Below are 18441 nucleotides of genomic sequence, written 5' to 3'. Positions count from 1 at the left end.
CCTTCATCATTTTAGAACGTCTGCTCGATCTTGAATCACTCACAAGACTGAATACAATGGATGTTGCTGGGTAGATTTACCTGCCTAATGTAAGGTTAGCTAGGCCTAAGTTGCTGACCAAAAGCTTCAACGCTGACACATTTTTAGAATTCCAGCCAGATTAAATGACCATCTCTCGCCAGGACTTGTCGGGAGTACCTGGTTCCCTGCACATTTCTGAATGTTGAATGTTCGATCCAGAGTTACAAGAGCATAACATTCAGTGATATCAAGTGTTTGGTCCAGAGTTGCAGGGGCACAAAATTCAATAATATTAAATGTTCAGTCCAGAATTGCAGGAGCCCAACATTCAGTAATATTATTAAGTGTTCGGTCCAGAGTTGCATGAGCATAACATTCAGTAATACTAACTGTTCGGTCTTGAATTGCAGAAGCACAACATTCAGTAATGTTGAGTGCTTATTTTGAAGTTACTCGAATTCAGGAATGACCGTAATAAGAATAGGTGAATTCATGTCATATTAGTTCGAGTTGGGATCAAGTTCCGTCTTTTTAAATACCCTGAGCTAGTTTTTTCATAAAGTTGGATGTACATCGGGTATAATGATTTTTTGTAATCCATATTAAATTTAGACCTATAAATCTAATATTATTGGAACTGACTGTAAGTTTGGTAAATTTTTACAGTTACGTTCAAGATTGTGTTTTCAATTACAAAGTAAATACCTTGCTTAGAAAATTCTTTTAAATTATCCGTGAATCTGCAAGTTTATGAAGAAAATTGAACAACGTAGCATTTTATATTCTAAACAATATTTTTTTGGCATAATAGCGTCACAAAGTTTGTATGAAAGAAATGGAAAGGATTCGGTTCGGTTAATTTCCTATCCAACATCTATCACTTAAGTTAGAACGTATAGCAGGCTTCTGGCTTCATATAATGTCGATTGAGAGTTAATTTCTGGTTGCGACGTTGATCAACCGTAATTAACAATCAAAGCGACTTTTAAAAGTGACAAGAAAGAAGAAATTTAACTTGAATTCAACATTGACTCCGCTTCGATTTTCGATTAATGTACGTAATTATTCATTACCGTCCGGTCAGCCCGGCTTTGTTCGAAGTACATTATTTTAAATAACTTGGAAATTTTATTCTTCCAAGTCCAGTTTATTCCAGTTTTATTTCCATATCATGATTAAGAGTAATGATCCTAATTGAAAAGCTACTATGTCTCATGCAAGTTCTCGCATCAACGAAGTACGTTATTGGGAAATCACTTCCTTTATCTATGTTAGTAACTTAGTTAACAACATTTAAGCGTTGAAAAAAGGGAACACAGGAAAATTTAGGTTAATAAGTGCATTCAAATACCTTGACAATCGTTTGACATGCAGAGACAACAGTTAAATACTTCTCATAAATTTAGTTATTCGATTTACTGAACCAAGATGAAATATATTCATTTACTAGCTCAACTTGGACCTAATTAAACGCCTAGCGGTTTATATGAATTAATTGCCGGTTATTAGAGGTTGGAGTCACGAATAATTCATAAATGTGAAAACCCCTCTGCCTGGAATTTAAATAATAATTATCGGTATATACATAAAATTTTCAGAGAATTTGAAACTCTTGCCTTCATAACTGGAGTCAAATAGTCAGGAAAATTATATTGAGCGCGTATCCTCCGTAAAAAGATAAATGCCCTTAAATTATTTTTCCATTCTTCATTTAATTTCCTTCAATTTGTACAGTTTAGATGTGCATATCAATCAGCTCGGCTAATCTCCTTGTGAAATAATTTTTTCACACGGAGTACCAGTACCACTATCAATAATTTTTCAGTACCACTACCAATACCAATTATTGTGGTACTGAACCACAGTGTTCAGTACCACTATCAATAATTTTTTTGTGGTACTGAACATCGATTCTAGGAGTTTTTCTTTGTTAATACAATGCTATTGTAAAACATAAACTAAAAAAACATTAACATGTGTAACTGAGCAGCATTCTTTTTCTTGCGTGTATCAAATTTTAGCGGATTGCGTTCAATTGTTTTTCAAAACATAAAAACAAAATTTTCAAGATCCACTAAAAATTTCAAATTGCTTGATTTTACAGGATTTCTCACCCATTGCCATAATCTGTTCAAGTTTTGTGACGGTTCTGTTGAAAAAAAATTTGTTAACTACTCATATTAATTTTCTCGACACTGAATTCATATCTAAGAAATTTTAATCTAATAATAAAATTAAGCATAGTTTTATTTTGTCAGTAACTGTTGTGTTAACAGTGAGAATTATGAAATTAGTCAACATATTAATACCAAAATTTTACCACTGCGGAACAAAATTCGTCAAACTACAAAATTTATCGAGATCAATAAATGGAAATCACAACTCGTTGGCATGGGTGGTAATACAAAGTGATCTACGAAGACTTCTTGATTTGAAAATTCAATAAAAAAATAACTAGTAAAGAAATCATTACAATATAAATTGTATTAAAATATTTAATTTAATTCTTGCATCATTTAATTTTAAAGATCAAATGACGGCCCAATTGTCAATTAAAGTAATCCGCTTTTTTGAAGTTCCGTTCAACTAACTCCTCGAAAATCTAAACAATAATATTCAGCCTAGCCCTGTACAATAGGAATGGAATACGAGTGATGCATGCGTTACTAACTGAAAACTGGCAGCGCTCTGCACAATTGCAAAAATTGTTGAAATACCGCCGCCAAGCCCATGTGATGACTCAGCGAAAAGTTGTTAGTTCATTTCTGAGTAAGCTGCAAATTAAAAGGGACGGATAACAATTTTGTTAGTTTAATGGTTGAAGATTAATTATTTATCGAACAAAATTGTTAATTAATTTTTAATTAAATAATCATTTTGGAGTACATTGGAGTTTGAATCCTGTAGTACAAAGTTCAAAGAAAAAAATTTAGCTGAACTTGTTTCGAAAGTTCTCAGAACGCAACCTTATTAACAGTTGTCCACAGCATAACGTTAGCATCGACAAAGTCTGTTTTTTCATGAACTTTCAAAATTTCTCTGAAAGCAGAAACAAACCACATTGTCGTCACGTCTTTGTGCTGGTGGCATCTACCGTGACCGACGAGCTCAGCGCCCGGTCTACAATTTTCCAGAAATGCGCCGGAAACAAAGAACTCCGGGCAGGTCAAATCGGAAGATGTCCTTTGAACTTGCCTGAGATTCCTGAACAAAGAACGTGCGCGAGAAAGATTCCAGATGGGCGGAGATAATGAAAAAGAGGCTGCATACTAGGCCTACCTACGCATATATAAGCCTCATCAACCTAACACATGCATACACATATTCAGTCGTCAGTGTTGAGTGAAGATCAAGCAGCAGGCGTTCAAAAATGGTTAAGGTGAGAAACGATTTCAAACTTTCTATCTTTGAAACTTCAAATGAATATCAAATTTATTGTGTGACAATGTATAATTTTTATGAAGCTTCGTGCGATGAGTCTCAAATGCTCCTTCCTCTCTGGTATGACTTCTAACCAAAATGGTATCAATTAGATTAATTGCATCTTTCTGTTACTGAAAATGAACAATATGATCAATAATGCTTGGAAAATAAGACACGAGTGAATAATATTCCGGTCACAGTGAAGTTATTTGCAATATAGTATTTGCAGCGTATTAAATTGCCATTTTCAACATCGCGTGGGTGCATTGCGAATTTGCTGGGTTACTGTTACAGTCGTTTGCTGGCAAATTGAAGTTAAGGATAGAATAAAATGCGGCATGAAAGTTTTATTTTCACACTAAATGTGTGTTTGTTAATTTTATTCGCGAGTTTCTTGTCCACAAACAGAAACTATAATTGCTTAGAATCTCTTATTACCGTTGCGTGTTTAAAATTTGTAACAATCTATTTACGAATAAATCTATATATACAATGCTTCTTCATGCTTTTTGATAGTTTTATTTGAAGGATTTATTAACTGAAATCGCTTATGTACTTTGAACAAAATTTTCGTTTTTTCATGTGTGCAAATAATTAGTTAATACCTAAAAGAAGTTTTGTTATTAAAAGGTGTTCTCTTCATATTATGATGATAACTTTTGGTCCAAACTTGAATTATAGTATTATTATAGTATTAACATCATTAGAAAGTAAATCACATGTTAAGGTGAGCATTCTTGATTATGGCATGGAAAAATTGCTGGCTCCAGCTGATAACCATTAAAACGTTGGGATGAGTACAAATAAATTAAATAAAAACTTTCGCATAAGACTGAAAGGAAAATGCTAAAACTGCCACAAAGCCAAACTAAATGCATTTGAAACTTCAACAATAGTGTATTTATTATTTTGTATGTATTGCATTGCAATATTCGTGCGTAGTCGATTTTCATGGCAAATTCGTCACAAGAAACTATATTGAGGTATTATTATGAATTGCATGAGAAGTATAGATATTTATAGGGAACGCAATTAATGATACTTCCGATATTCGGAATGAATTCTTGTATGTATGATTTTTATACCAGATCATTTTATTAACAACTGAAACGTGAAACTAAAGGTAGGGCAAACAATATTCCTCTCTTTACAACTATTTTTTACTTAAGCGTTTTCTCTCTGCGCTAAATGATAGAGCTGAAGCTACCCTCAGTATTCTGATGAGCTGTTGCGTGTGTTGCAGGTACGATTCGTGATGGTGGCTCTGATGCTGGCTCTCCTGGTGCTCCCGGAGAGCGATGGAGCGCCTACACTCCTCACAAAGGCTCAGCTTCACAAGAAAATCAAACTCGGAGGACTGGTTCTTGGCAAAGGGCTAAAGAAAGATGGTTTCGGTGGCAAAGGTGTCATCGAAACCCCGGTCGTGCAACCAGTCGTCTACCAGCCAGTGCTACCAGTCGTATACCACCCGGTGGCTGTGGCTGCTGTTCCTGTTATAGAAGAGCCATCCTTTAAATCCAAGAAGGCGGGATTTTTCGACAAAATTGTTGGAAAATTGGTAGCCAAAAAGATTACAGGATAAGAAAAGTTGTTAATTTTGTGTTTTTTCATCCTTTTATCTGGATCAATCCATGTATCATTAACTATCACTAGTTTGGTCTCAAATAAAACATATAAAGTTATTACTAATGCCTGGATAGTGCGCGAAAACATCTTGTGTATCATCAAACTCTTAACGTGACAAGTATTCATGATTTCTTATAATCAGAAAAGCTCATACACATAAAAAAGCTTTAAATCTTGGCTGTGTTATACAAATAAGTTTTAATGTGAGGAATTTTCGAAAACGATGCGATGAATGATTACATCTTTCGTCTCAAATAAGTCGTGTGTCGATGTCAATGAAGGAAACACCTGAAAAGTTATGAAGGGATTCTGACAAGAGAAGGCCGTTAATTGTGCGACTAACCATTGCATAGTTTTTATTCGTACAAGTTTTTTGGTTAATTTTTAAGTAAAACATTTTCATGAGACTAATTGGGCGAAACACAACGTATGTTTTTCACGGCATCTCAAAGACGGAGGCCAGCAGCTCTTAAATTGGGCGTCGCAGAGCTGCAAAAATATCCGCGATATTTGGTAGTCAAGCGACGCTCCCAGACCAGGTGTCGAATATCAGAGTGTTGGTTGAATTATTTCCTTAGAGTAACTGGTAAATTTACATTTATTTCTTGGCCATTTCTTTACAAGAAATGGCCTTGGCATTTATTTCTCGGCCACGCACGGCTAAACTCAAATATTTGTGTAATATGTAACGCCGTATTTATTTATATATTTTTAGGTTTCTAAGGCATGCCGGATCTAAGGCACGATGATATTGTTAGTTGGATTAAAATTATATCATTTCCGTCATCAATATAGATAATATTATTGTGGCAGTAAAATCTTCACTAATCCACTTAATTGTAGCGGGCCTCACAATACCTCAATTTATTCTAATGGCTTAATAAATGCAACGTCAATAAATATTTAATATATGAAGTAACTTTCCTTGTATCTTCTGCAATATCTAATTAAAATTATAAAAAAATAACAACTCAACATAAGTATTTATTAGTCTACTGCAACTCTGGACTGAATGCTGAACCCTGAACTGGAGATTCAAAATTAAAGATAAGTGCGCTCGTGACACTGCCGAGTGGACTCCCAACATCACCGAAGGTTGTTATATTTTAGCTCTGTACTGAACCCTCAACCTTACGGAGATTGTGATCCAGTATTTCTGCCATAAACACTCAACATTATTTTGCGGGTTGTGATCTTGCAGTTCTAGATTGAGCATCTATAACGTTACTGAATGTTACTCTCTTGAAACACAAAATTCGAATCGACGCTCAAGTTTACTTGATAAATTTTATTTTCCGGCAGCTGTTGAAAATGTGCCTTTATTCTTAAGATCTAAATATTCAGGTAGTCCGATTGGTTATAATTTAACAGCCTATTTTCCTTAACTTAAAGTTTGAGGTTAACACCATATAGTCTAAAACCAAATTCATTGATTAATATACAGTTCGGAATTTGGAGCCGGATTCATAAATTTCAATTAATGTTAAATGCATTAATCGCGGCAACCCTGCTATCACTTTGACTGATCATTTCTAAATTGCAAACAAGGAACCATCTACTCGGCCACAACGTCACGAAAGTACGTCTTCGTCTAAACAGTCAGTCTTTAGCAACACATGGTCATGTAAAAAGTGCCTCCATGCAGTCACCTTCGATTTTCACGCTCAACTTATTTGCCACTAAACATCTTTGGTCAATCCCTATGAAGAGATAGGGAGTTCGGTGGAGTGACTGGCGGCGGGATGGCGGGGGCCTTCTACGTTGCTACCTTCGGCACTAGTTTTGGACGTCTACCGCTCATACTAACGGCGATGGAAGTTTGATGCGGCGACGTTCACCACACGGCAAAGATCCTATGGAAATCTGATATGGGTGGCAGGTGATTGTCGCGCATTACCTTGTTACCCTTAGAGTCCCATCAGGCATCAACTCCTTCACTTGCTCTTAAGAACCTTCATTTTACCGGAGGATTTGAAAAATGGTAAATCCAAATTCCCAAATGAATATTACCAAATTTATATTATTAACTAATTCGTACTATTACCAAATTTGTGTTATTACCTAATTAATGTTACCTAATTCTTAATGTCACCTAAATTTGCCATTACCTAATACATTACCTAGCTCGAACTAATACCTAAAATGTCATTTACCGAGTAGCCATTACCTTGAATATTCAAATTGCTACCTTAACATTTTACCAACTAGCTCCAGTGCTTTAGCTCTTTATTACCTTACCTTAAAACTTTACCTTACCTGCTAGCACTGAGCTCATTACCTAATATTACCTCGAGTAAATATTTTCCTCCAAGATATTGAACGGTTACCATTACCCAGTGTACCTGCGTCTTTACCTAGGTATATTTTGATACAATCTATGTTTAATATCCGGGTTCAAAATTCTTACCAATTCAAGTTGTTTTGCGTCTCTCATAATTTTAATTATTTTGATATTTGTGCTTCATCCTCCTTTTCGGAGCCGCGGGTGGCGGAGGGCCGGGGGAGCGCCACCGACAGGCTTGACCTGTCCTTACCGACCGTCATTTACACTACAGTTTCATTCGCTCGTTAAATAAAAATTCTTTGAATTGAAGCTTAATTTATCCCCCACTCGCCATAGTTTTCGAAAGCAGCTACAGGCCGAACATGAAGAATAGTGGCATAAGTTTCCATTGCGTATATATCCATGAGAATCCGTTTCGAAGGCACGTTAAAGAAAATGTTTAATATACACTATTCATCCTAAATTTCTTCTACGTGCATGAAGAAGCTATATTATTACGATTAATCATTCCATTTATGAGCAAATATTTATGAAGTAATTCTTCATGCAGCTACATTTCGTTTAAAACTTTATATCCCGCGCGCTGACCATTAAGTTTTTGGGTGGCAGTGAGCGGGCAGATCAGCAACCACGAAACGGACGTCTAATGAAGCATCAAAAGATTTCTTTGATGCCATGACGAGCTCTCTAATTTATCTCCAAGTCTCCGAAATTCAGTTCAAAATCTCTTTAGTTTTACATAAAATATAGACCCAGTTCTCCGGAATAAAGTCTGAAGGAAACACGATTTATTTTCAAGCCCATATAATTCAGCTTTCAACTCAGTCATAGTTTAAGTGCCAAGTCAGGCTCCGAGTTTTTAATCAGTTTGGAAGGAATTAAATTTCCTGGAAAATTATTATTATAGCCAATCGCGTAAAATTGGTCCCTCATATGTTCTATACAGTTAGCATAGTAGCTTTAGATTTCTAAAAATGGATGAACTTATCTAAGTTTGTAAGTTGGAAGTAGAACTTCTAAACATACACTGGTGGGATTGTCAGTACATAACAATAACCTAAATTTGACTGGGTAAATGATTTACGGATCAATATTTATTTTTAATACTGGTATTGTACATTTTTTATCAGTCAACGATTAAACAAGGGCTTCATAAAAACAGTTTACGAAAGTTTTAATCAATTCTATGAAATTCGTGTATAACTATATTCGGACGGTATTTTTTTTCTCAAATTGAGCACATCTTGATATGTTTTTTAATTATCATTCGATTACAACTTTCATCCTTAAACTTTTACTCCGAATTTTTAACACGCATAAAACGTGTATTTTGATAGCGGATGTTCAAAAATTGTTGCCACATAAATTAAAAAATGCCATTATTGATTGCATCACCTTAACTTCAGTTGAATTAATTGCGCTTAAATTCTTGCTCCATATATTATTCGATCGCCTGCATCAAAAAGGCGCATTCACTTCATTTTTGACGTACGTCTCTTGCGATAAATGGACAAATGACATTTACCACGTAACCGTTATCAAGACTGCGCGCGTTGAATGAAAATGAAAATATTTTGAAATATTTTTTGTGTTATGCGAAACTTGAGCAAGAGTTATGCCTGCTAAAATAATTTACTTAATAATAGCAACTCTAGGACTTTTTGCTGACACATGATACATTTTACTGAATCTATGTTGTCACCATTGTGAATGACGAATATGGAAAGTAAAATTCTTCATTTTTTGCTAATGAAATATCAATGCATTTATTGCTGACAACAAAACTTCGTTTCTGCAACAGAATCAAACGCCAGTAAACAATATAATTTATGAAATCATTGAAATCAAATTTTCATGCAAAATCTCGTTTATTCGACGCGCATTCATTCCGAAATTCTGCCTGGCAAATTCTTGTGATGAACATACATAAGGAGAATCGTCGCCCGATAAATTTTTATCCGCCTCACCTCATATGGACATCGCTCAATTGGAAAGTCTGAAAATTTTTCAAGCGATGAATTTTCCTAAACGACTTTAGCGATGAATTTCCTAAACGGCTTAAAAAATGTACTTTAAAAAACGCTAAATGATGGACGATAGCTGAAGCTACCCTCAGTATTGTGATGAGCTGTTGCGTGTGTTGCAGGTACGATTCGTGATGGTGGCTCTGATGCTGGCTCTCCTGGTGCTACCGCGTAGCGATGCCTTTCCCCTCGATATGCTCACGATATGCGCGCTTAATGGGGGAATTGGCCTCCAAAGACTAACTCGTGGCAGACTCGGCGCGAGTAATTCCTTCTTCCGAGTGCCTATGTTCCCTTCAGTCATCCACTCTCCCCAGGTGATGGATGCTGCTGATGTAGCGAAGTCACCTAGAAACTCAATATTCATTGAAAGACTAGTTAGTTCGAAAATAAAACAAAGTTAATGATGCGCATACTGTTTTAGAAGTTTCTTTATTGATCCATATTGCTCGAGCAATATATATATAACGTGATGAATCTTGAGCATAGAAGAGTGACTTGAAACCTGACATGATATCAATAAAAATGTAATATCAATCAATTACTGATTAATTGAACCATGCTCTCCGCATTGCGTATAATTTTAAAGTCATTTTAGTTATGCATGATTAGTAGAAAATACAGTGTACTGAATATCAAACATAATAATTAATGTATTTTTCCATTTTCATAATTAAATTTGTATGCGTCTGTTTACAAAATTGAGGACTTGAAGTGAATAATTAGAAGTTATTTGAAATATTTTGGCACTCGATGCAAAATTCCTGTTAATAAGGCCTAATTAAAGGAAAATGAAATTAATTTTGATTAAAATTAAGGAAACTCCATGTTGAATTCCAGTAACGCAGAAACAAATTCCAGTTCTCGTCAGGGCATCAAAAGCATCTTTTAGCTGCGTCAATGGATTTAAATTTTCTGATGTCTCTCTCATCTCCACAGATACAAGATTATTGACGAGTTTGAAATGCAGTGTTGCAGCTGTTAAAAATTACCTTGATACTAACTATTCAAATATCGATTGACGAGTAAGTATGAAGTCGCATCTTGATCACTGAGAATAATTTTTAGCTGCTGGTAAAGCATTTGTTATTATGAATACACATGACTATAAAACATGACGAAAAATAAGGTGATGCACGTTACAAAAATGGAATGGGAACGACGACATCTCTTCGGCATATTCTGTTTAGTGTCGCAGGAACATAGCATTCAGTAATGTTGAGTAGAGAGTATAGAGTTGCAGAATTGCAACATTCAGCGATATTGACTGTTACGTCCAGCAGCACAAAGAGAATTCATTGTTAGCGTTCAGTTAAAATTGGCTGGAATGCATTATTCAGTAATGTTTAGGTATGCCTTCTCTTTCCTGCATCCTTTTACATTTTGTGCAATAAAGCTGCGTTCTATTCAGGAATAATTGAACGCTTTACATAACAAGTTTGAGGTTACTAGAATAATATGAGGCATTGTATAAAGCCCTCGCGATGCAAGTTGATCTTTGTAGCTCAACTGTGTTGATGAGGGAAATATTACAACTTCTGTGTATCAGAATAATATTACCCTTATCACATGAAGACCGTATTACTTATTCTGCTATCCTTTATTACTTGTTTAACTTGTTTTATTACTTGTTTATACATGTTTTGCCAAGTGAATGAATCTTGAGTAACTAGTTCCTGTATGGAAATAATTTAACCAACATTCAGTTATTCGCTGGAGCTGTCGACATCTGGTCAGGGAGCGGCGCGCGACCGTTATATATCGCGTATATTTCACGCTGTGTGGCGCCCAATTTCAGAGCTGCTGGCCTCCGTCTTTGAGATGCCGTGACAATCATTTTGCGAAGACCGCTCAGTTAGTCCAACGAATTGCGCATTCCACTCAAATGTATCACGAAACTCATGAGAAGAAAAATAGGCACCATTTGGTCTCTCTATTTCCCCCCCATACCATTGTCAGGATTATTTTCGAGTTCTACCGGTTATCCCTCCGTTACCAGTCATCCTCTAAGACACAACTTATTACAGATGATTTTAGAATCACCGAAAGATTTGTTTAGAGAATTTCTCTCAAAAATGCTAACCTGAACAATTCGTTACTGTTATTAAGATTTTTCATGTTGATGAGACAAATCATCTACTGATGATTAATGAATGATCAACGAATTTATGCCAAGATAGGGATGAAAAACACAAATTTACATATTTTGTTTATTTTTAATCTTCTTATTTTGATCAGAATAATAGAATACTCCATTACTACTGGAATTCTTCATTGCTACTGGAATACTCCATTATTACTGGAATACTCCATTACTACTGGAATACTTCATTACTGCTGGAATACTCCATTACTACTGAAATACTTCATTACTACTGGAATACTCCATTACTACTGGAATACTTCATTATTACTGGAATACTCCATTACTACTGAAATACTTTATTATTACTGGAATACTTCATTACTGCTGGAATACTCCATTACTACTGGAATACTCCATTACTACTGGAATACTTCATTACTGCTGGAATACTCCTCCAGGAGCACCAGGAGAGCCAGCATCAAAACCACCAACACGAATCGTACCTGCAACACACGGAATAGCATTTCAGAACAATAGAATACTCTATTATACTACAGGAATACTCCATTACTACTGGAATACTCCATTACTACTGGAATACTTAATTACTACTTTAATTCTCCGCTCCGTTACTGCTGGAATACTTCATTACTACTGGAATACTCCATTACTACTTTAATACTCCATTACTACTGGAATACTCCATTACTACTGGAATACTTCATTACTACTGTAATACTTCATTACTACTGTAATACTTCATTACTACTGGATTACTCCATTACGTCTGAAATATTTTATTACTACTGGAATACTCCATTACTACTAGAATACTCCAATACTACTGAAATATTTCATGGATAAGCGTTTAATGACAACGATAGACACATGAAACAATTAACAAAAATAAATTTTTCAACATATGTATAATTAATAGGGAAGTTTGATATCCAGGAACTTTGTAAAACACCAAAAATGAGATATTTGGGCATTATATAGATGGTCATTTATTCCAAAAATCTGGTGATATATAATTTAAAATATATAGAAATTTATGTTTTTGTTCTATAGGTCAGAATAGAGCAGCGAATTAGAAGGCAACAACAGTGCAAAAGAATTCCGTCGAATTTTAATCTTCAAACAACGAATATGGGCACAGTGCGTAGGGTAATGTATTTCTTCAAAATAATACATGAATTAGGAATTCTTAAAATGTAATTTGTAATCAAATTGTGCATAAATGCACGATTTTAGCATTGGAGGAAATGCAAAGAGGTCGCTCTTTATACTCAATTCATTTGTTTAGTGGGTTTGTGAACATGCAGATAAAATTGACTTGAATTGAGAGAATTTCTATTATATGTGAATTATTTTCATTTTTTCGGCAATCTTTTCTCTATTTTTGTAGGTAATGACCATTATCCTTTAGAACAGAATGACATAAAAATTTACGTCGAAAACTAAACGGTTTTTCATTTGCATTCCTAATTGAACAAACTATAAGATTCTCCAGCTATCCCTGATTGTTCAATGTCAAAGTTTGGCATACAAGCTGGCAACGAATTCGTCTTCCAAAAAAATTTCACGCATGCCAGACATATACCAATTGTAACATTATTTATTTTCAATAATTTAGTCGACTATTGTTATGTGGAAGCAATTATAATTACCGAATATGAATGACCGTTATTTTTTATTTACATTTTGTTAAATTTTTTTCAACCCACCGATGAAAAAATTTGTGGAATCAATGTTTGATTTTTCGGGCAAAAAAATAAAAAATACCATGAGAATGTAGCGTATATGTTAATTTATTTCTGAGTATATTATTGCAAATATTGAACCCTTCACGAAAAAAAAATCCTTCCCTATATTAACCAATACCGATATTGACAATTTACTCAAGGGCATAGAAATTTCTAATAAAACTTTTGTACCAGATTGATCAGCAATTTAAGTTGAAGCTTGATGAAACTGCGTCATTTTAAAATTATTACGACGCAATAAAAATTGTTATACCAGCTCTACTTTGGTCCTCAATTCAAGTTCTGCAATTTTTCATACTATACTAACTTTTTTTCCATACGATCCCTAAAGTTGCGCAATGCACTCGCGCGAAGTTATTTATGACAATTACCAAGTGACAAATGCTGTGTTGTCAAAAAGTTTAATGCGCTCTGAACTTTAATTAATTTGAGTAATGTTTTCAAACGTTATTGGTTGTTTGATTCTTATTGGCAACTGAAAAGCGTACATAACTCAATGAGGTATCATTTAAAGATTTATATATGATCTGTAGAAAACAACGCTCGTAAATCACTTATTAGAGCTTCGTAAAGAAATGACCAAATTCACACCACGGAAACTGTTTTTTTTTTAATTTACGAAGGTATAAATACTGGAATCCATGCTCACCTTCATCATTTTGGAACGTCTGCTCGATCTTGAATCACTCACAAGACTGAATACAATGGATGTTGCTGGGTAGATTTACCTGCCTAATGTAAGGTTAGCTAGGCCTAAGTTGCTGACCAAAAGCTTCAACGCTGACACATTTTTAGAATTCCAGCCAGATTAAATGACCATCTCTCGCCAGGACTTGTCGGGAGTACCTGGTTCCCTGCACATTTCTGAATGTTGAATGTTCGATCCAGAGTTACAAGAGCATAACATTCAGTGATATCAAGTGTTTGGTCCAGAGTTGCAGGGGCACAAAATTCAATAATATTAAATGTTCAGTCCAGAATTGCAGGAGCCCAACATTCAGTAATATTATTAAGTGTTCGGTCCAGAGTTGCATGAGCATAACATTCAGTAATACTAACTGTTCGGTCTTGAATTGCAGAAGCACAACATTCAGTAATGTTGAGTGCTTATTTTGAAGTTACTCGAATTCAGGAATGACCGTAATAAGAATAGGTGAATTCATGTCATATTAGTTCGAGTTGGGATCAAGTTCCGTCTTTTTAAATACCCTGAGCTAGTTTTTTCATAAAGTTGGATGTACATCGGGTATAATGATTTTTTGTAATCCATATTAAATTTAGACCTATAAATCTAATATTATTGGAACTGACTGTAAGTTTGGTAAATTTTTACAGTTACGTTCAAGATTGTGTTTTCAATTACAAAGTAAATACCTTGCTTAGAAAATTCTTTTAAATTATCCGTGAATCTGCAAGTTTATGAAGAAAATTGAACAACGTAGCATTTTATATTCTAAACAATATTTTTTTGGCATAATAGCGTCACAAAGTTTGTATGAAAGAAATGGAAAGGATTCGGTTCGGTTAATTTCCTATCCAACATCTATCACTTAAGTTAGAACGTATAGCAGGCTTCTGGCTTCATATAATGTCGATTGAGAGTTAATTTCTGGTTGCGACGTTGATCAACCGTAATTAACAATCAAAGCGACTTTTAAAAGTGACAAGAAAGAAGAAATTTAACTTGAATTCAACATTGACTCCGCTTCGATTTTCGATTAATGTACGTAATTATTCATTACCGTTAATTAACAATCAAAGCGACTTTTAAAAGTGACAATCAAGAAAGGAGAAATTCAACTTGAATTAAACATTGACTCCACTTCGAGTTTCGATTAATGTTCGTAATTATCTTTAATTACCGTCCGGTCAGCCCGGCTCTGTCCGAGGTTTATTATTGTAAATAACTTAGAAATTTATTGTTCCAAATCCAGTCCCATCTTCCAGTCATTCCATATCCGGGTAACAACTTCCAAACTAAAGTACCTTGATTGAAAAGAGACCCGTTCAAGCCTACATTTAACACGGAAATTCTATTCAATAGCTGTTTTTATATATAGCAGTGAATTAAAAAATTATTTCATCAAATTTTACCCTTACCTATTTAAGGAGCATATTTTAATAATAGGTCCAACTCTTTCATTAGTTAGTTTTTATTAATAGATCTAATGATCAAAGTTTCAGAACCCCAACTCTAAAAATAAAATACTTAGGTAACATCCCAACAAGATTAGCATCGTGGATGCTCGATCAATCCCTATAAATTTCGGCATCAGTCTTCACAAACGCACAATCCAATGTTAGCTATTCGTCACACCTCTTTTCAGCAACATTGTAGCGTTGAACAAAAACCACACAACATTATTTGGGTTAATAAGTGCATTCAAATACCTTGACAATCGTTCCGCCATATTTTATATTAATCTATCAAAGTTTGCATTTTTTCCCTTGTTCAAAATCGGTACCTTATCGGCTTTATCGCCGTTTATTTATGAGCATTTACCTACGCCTGCCGCTTCCCGTTATTCACCTTAACCCCAACAGATATCCTATGGCCTCTGAGCTAAGTTCCAAAATGAATTTTCGATATAATAGGAACTAATGTAATTTATTAAATAAATTTGGTCCATATTTCGTACCGAATCAGTAATACTTCAATGACATGAATTTTACTCACTTAGTAATTCTTATGTGCTATCTTTAAATATGTAATTACTAAACTTGGAATATTGTTATTTTCATCAGAATCTTGTTTTAGACTAAATCAGAGATCTTTCGGCTCGGTTTCTTCTTTTCACGAAAATTCACGATTCGTTTAGGTCGTTTTTTCAGCCTAATGCGGTCATGATAACGTCAGCGTTGATTTGATTGCTGCCAAGTCAGAATATCTTCAATTAAAATACGACGAAAATCAATCATGTACAAAAAATGAATGAAATAAATAAATGAAAAACTTATTGGGGGAAATATCCGCATTTATACTTCTTTTAAATGTTAATAATTATTGAGAAGTACTCTAAACCGCTCGAAATAAATCGATTTCAAAAAGCCGCTCATATATATTCGATCAATTTGCAGTTGCAAAAATCTAGTCACGTGGTTGCCATGGTACCGCGTGGCTGCCTTTCAATGTCTGCCTCATCTATATAACTAAATAATTAGGAATGGAAGGTCGACCTATTTTATTTGCTGTTTATTGTGTTGCAAATAAATTCTAAAATTTGTCAACTCACTGATTGTTCGTTGACACACAATCTTGAACAATCCCAGGGGAAAACCTGACTAAGTTATCTAGAAAACAAATTGAAAGTAATCACCATATAACAGCATATTCCACCTAGGTAAATTTTCAGGAGTGTTAATCAATTTGCATTTAGTCACGTTATGCATGCAATTTAATATGCCTGAGATAGTAACCGAATAGTGAACTGGTTTAGTTTCATTACGGTCTTAGAATTTGGTTCCATGCATACTCACTATGAAAACAGTTATTCTTCACGTAAATAATTTCAATGATGCATTATATAACTGCGACATTACGGATTATGTTCATTGAAGTTATTCGTCACTGTGGAAGAACTGTCACCGTTTTGACAGTTCTTCCAATGAAAATGCAGAGCTGTTGTGCTATAAAAGTATTTGCATTCAGGCGAAATATCTATGAACTTCGCATAATTCTTTTGTTGGTTTTCCGAAACATACCAAACATAGAGCTCGATGAACGTGAATGTAAATGGGCCAAATTTTTAATGAATCAAATCGTTTACATTGACGTCTCAATGTGTTTCAAGCTAAACCATCGAAATGAATCGCAATTAATGCACGTTATGCTAGCTGAAAAGTTGCATCGGCCAGCACCATTGCAAACGAAGTAATTCAATCTATAAACCGCCAACGAATCACAACCTAGAACAAGTTTTATTCCCACCTCATGTTGAATGTAAAATTATAAGGGTGTGAGGGTCAAAAATCTGCTGATGTAAAGTTAAATTTTAAAATAATTATTTGTGAATGTGAAACTTACGGCACTTCTGAATTGACAATAATAATATTATTAATTAGCAATAATGCAGCTCAAAGTTATTAAAAATTATGAAAAATATTAAGTTTGTAACTACCTCCAAAGACTAACTCGTGGCAGACTCGGCGCGAGTAATTACCTTCTTCCGAGTGCCTATGTTCCCTTCAGTCATCCACTCTCCCCAGGTGATGGATGCTGCTGATTTGGTGGAGCCTCCCAGAAACTCAATATTTATGGAAAGACTTGTTGGTTCGAAGAGAAAATAAATTAAATGTTATGCAAACATTTTTTGGCGCGTGTTATTGATCCTTCTCTCAACTGAAAAAAATTATAGTTTGAAACACTTATTGTTGGAGTGAAAATAGTAGCGTGATGAACTTTGATCTTGGAAAAGTGGTTTGAAAAGCGAAGAAAACATCTATTAACATGGAAAATCAATTGGATAGTTGGCCTAATTGAATTATTATTATCTCCTTATATTTTTGAACGTTTTTGCTGCTCGTTTCTTATAAACTTGAGCACATCTTTATTTTATAAATACATAGTATTTCATAATCTCTTGACGCTTTCAAAACATTAGCTTTTATTCAGCACTTCGAGGCTATCAGAAAAACGACCAGAGTCTGAGCTTCCGAGGCTGCTAATCGAGACGCATTCGAAGCCAAATAAGAGCTCACCGCTAAATTTAATAATACTACATTGCTTGTAAGAAAAATAAAAGTTACCTTGAAATCCTCCAAATTAGAGCAAGCAGTTGTGATCTTGCTTGATGTTTTTCTTGTTTTCATCACCAAGGCCTTGTAAACAAGATTTAAATGATTGCGTTTCTCAAATAGAATAATGTTCAAATTTCGAGTCAGGAAACAAACGTCAACAGCGATGATAGAAGAATATTTAGATGAAGTGAATCGAACTCAAGGCCACAAGCATGTGCAGTCGCTGGAGAAAAAACAATTCTGCTAATTGTTTTCACTTTCCAAGGCCATTGCTAAGACTGCAATGTAAATAAAAAAACATAATTGCAATAACACGTATTGCTCTCGGCTGCGGAGCAAATTGTGTTGCCGTATAACACTCAGTAGTCTATTACCTGTAAAAAATAATCAATTGAATTAATTCAACAGCAAATAACAATGATGAAACTTTTCAACCTTCAAGCTAAGTTACAAATTATTTCATTAAATTTAAGA

The 18441-nt window shown here is 34.6% G+C and overlaps 1 protein-coding gene across 1 annotated transcript; it reads left to right on the top strand.

Annotated features, from left to right (window-relative positions):
* The first annotated feature begins 3346 nt into the window (after positions 1-3346).
* Positions 3347-5034, top strand: LOC125177836. The gene is made up of 2 exons (XM_047880323.1): positions 3347-3400; positions 4688-5034. Exons 1-2 carry the CDS (start codon positions 3392-3394, stop codon positions 5024-5026), a joined length of 348 nt encoding a protein of 115 aa, XP_047736279.1. The 5' UTR covers positions 3347-3391; the 3' UTR covers positions 5027-5034.
* The last annotated feature ends 13407 nt before the right edge of the window (positions 5035-18441 follow it).

Source organism: Hyalella azteca, unplaced genomic scaffold, assembly GCF_000764305.2.
Source record: "Hyalella azteca isolate HAZT.00-mixed unplaced genomic scaffold, Hazt_2.0.2 contig5196, whole genome shotgun sequence".
Classification (NCBI taxonomy): Eukaryota; Metazoa; Arthropoda; class Malacostraca; order Amphipoda; family Hyalellidae; genus Hyalella; species Hyalella azteca.
This window is presented reverse-complemented; position numbering and strand designations above follow the sequence as displayed.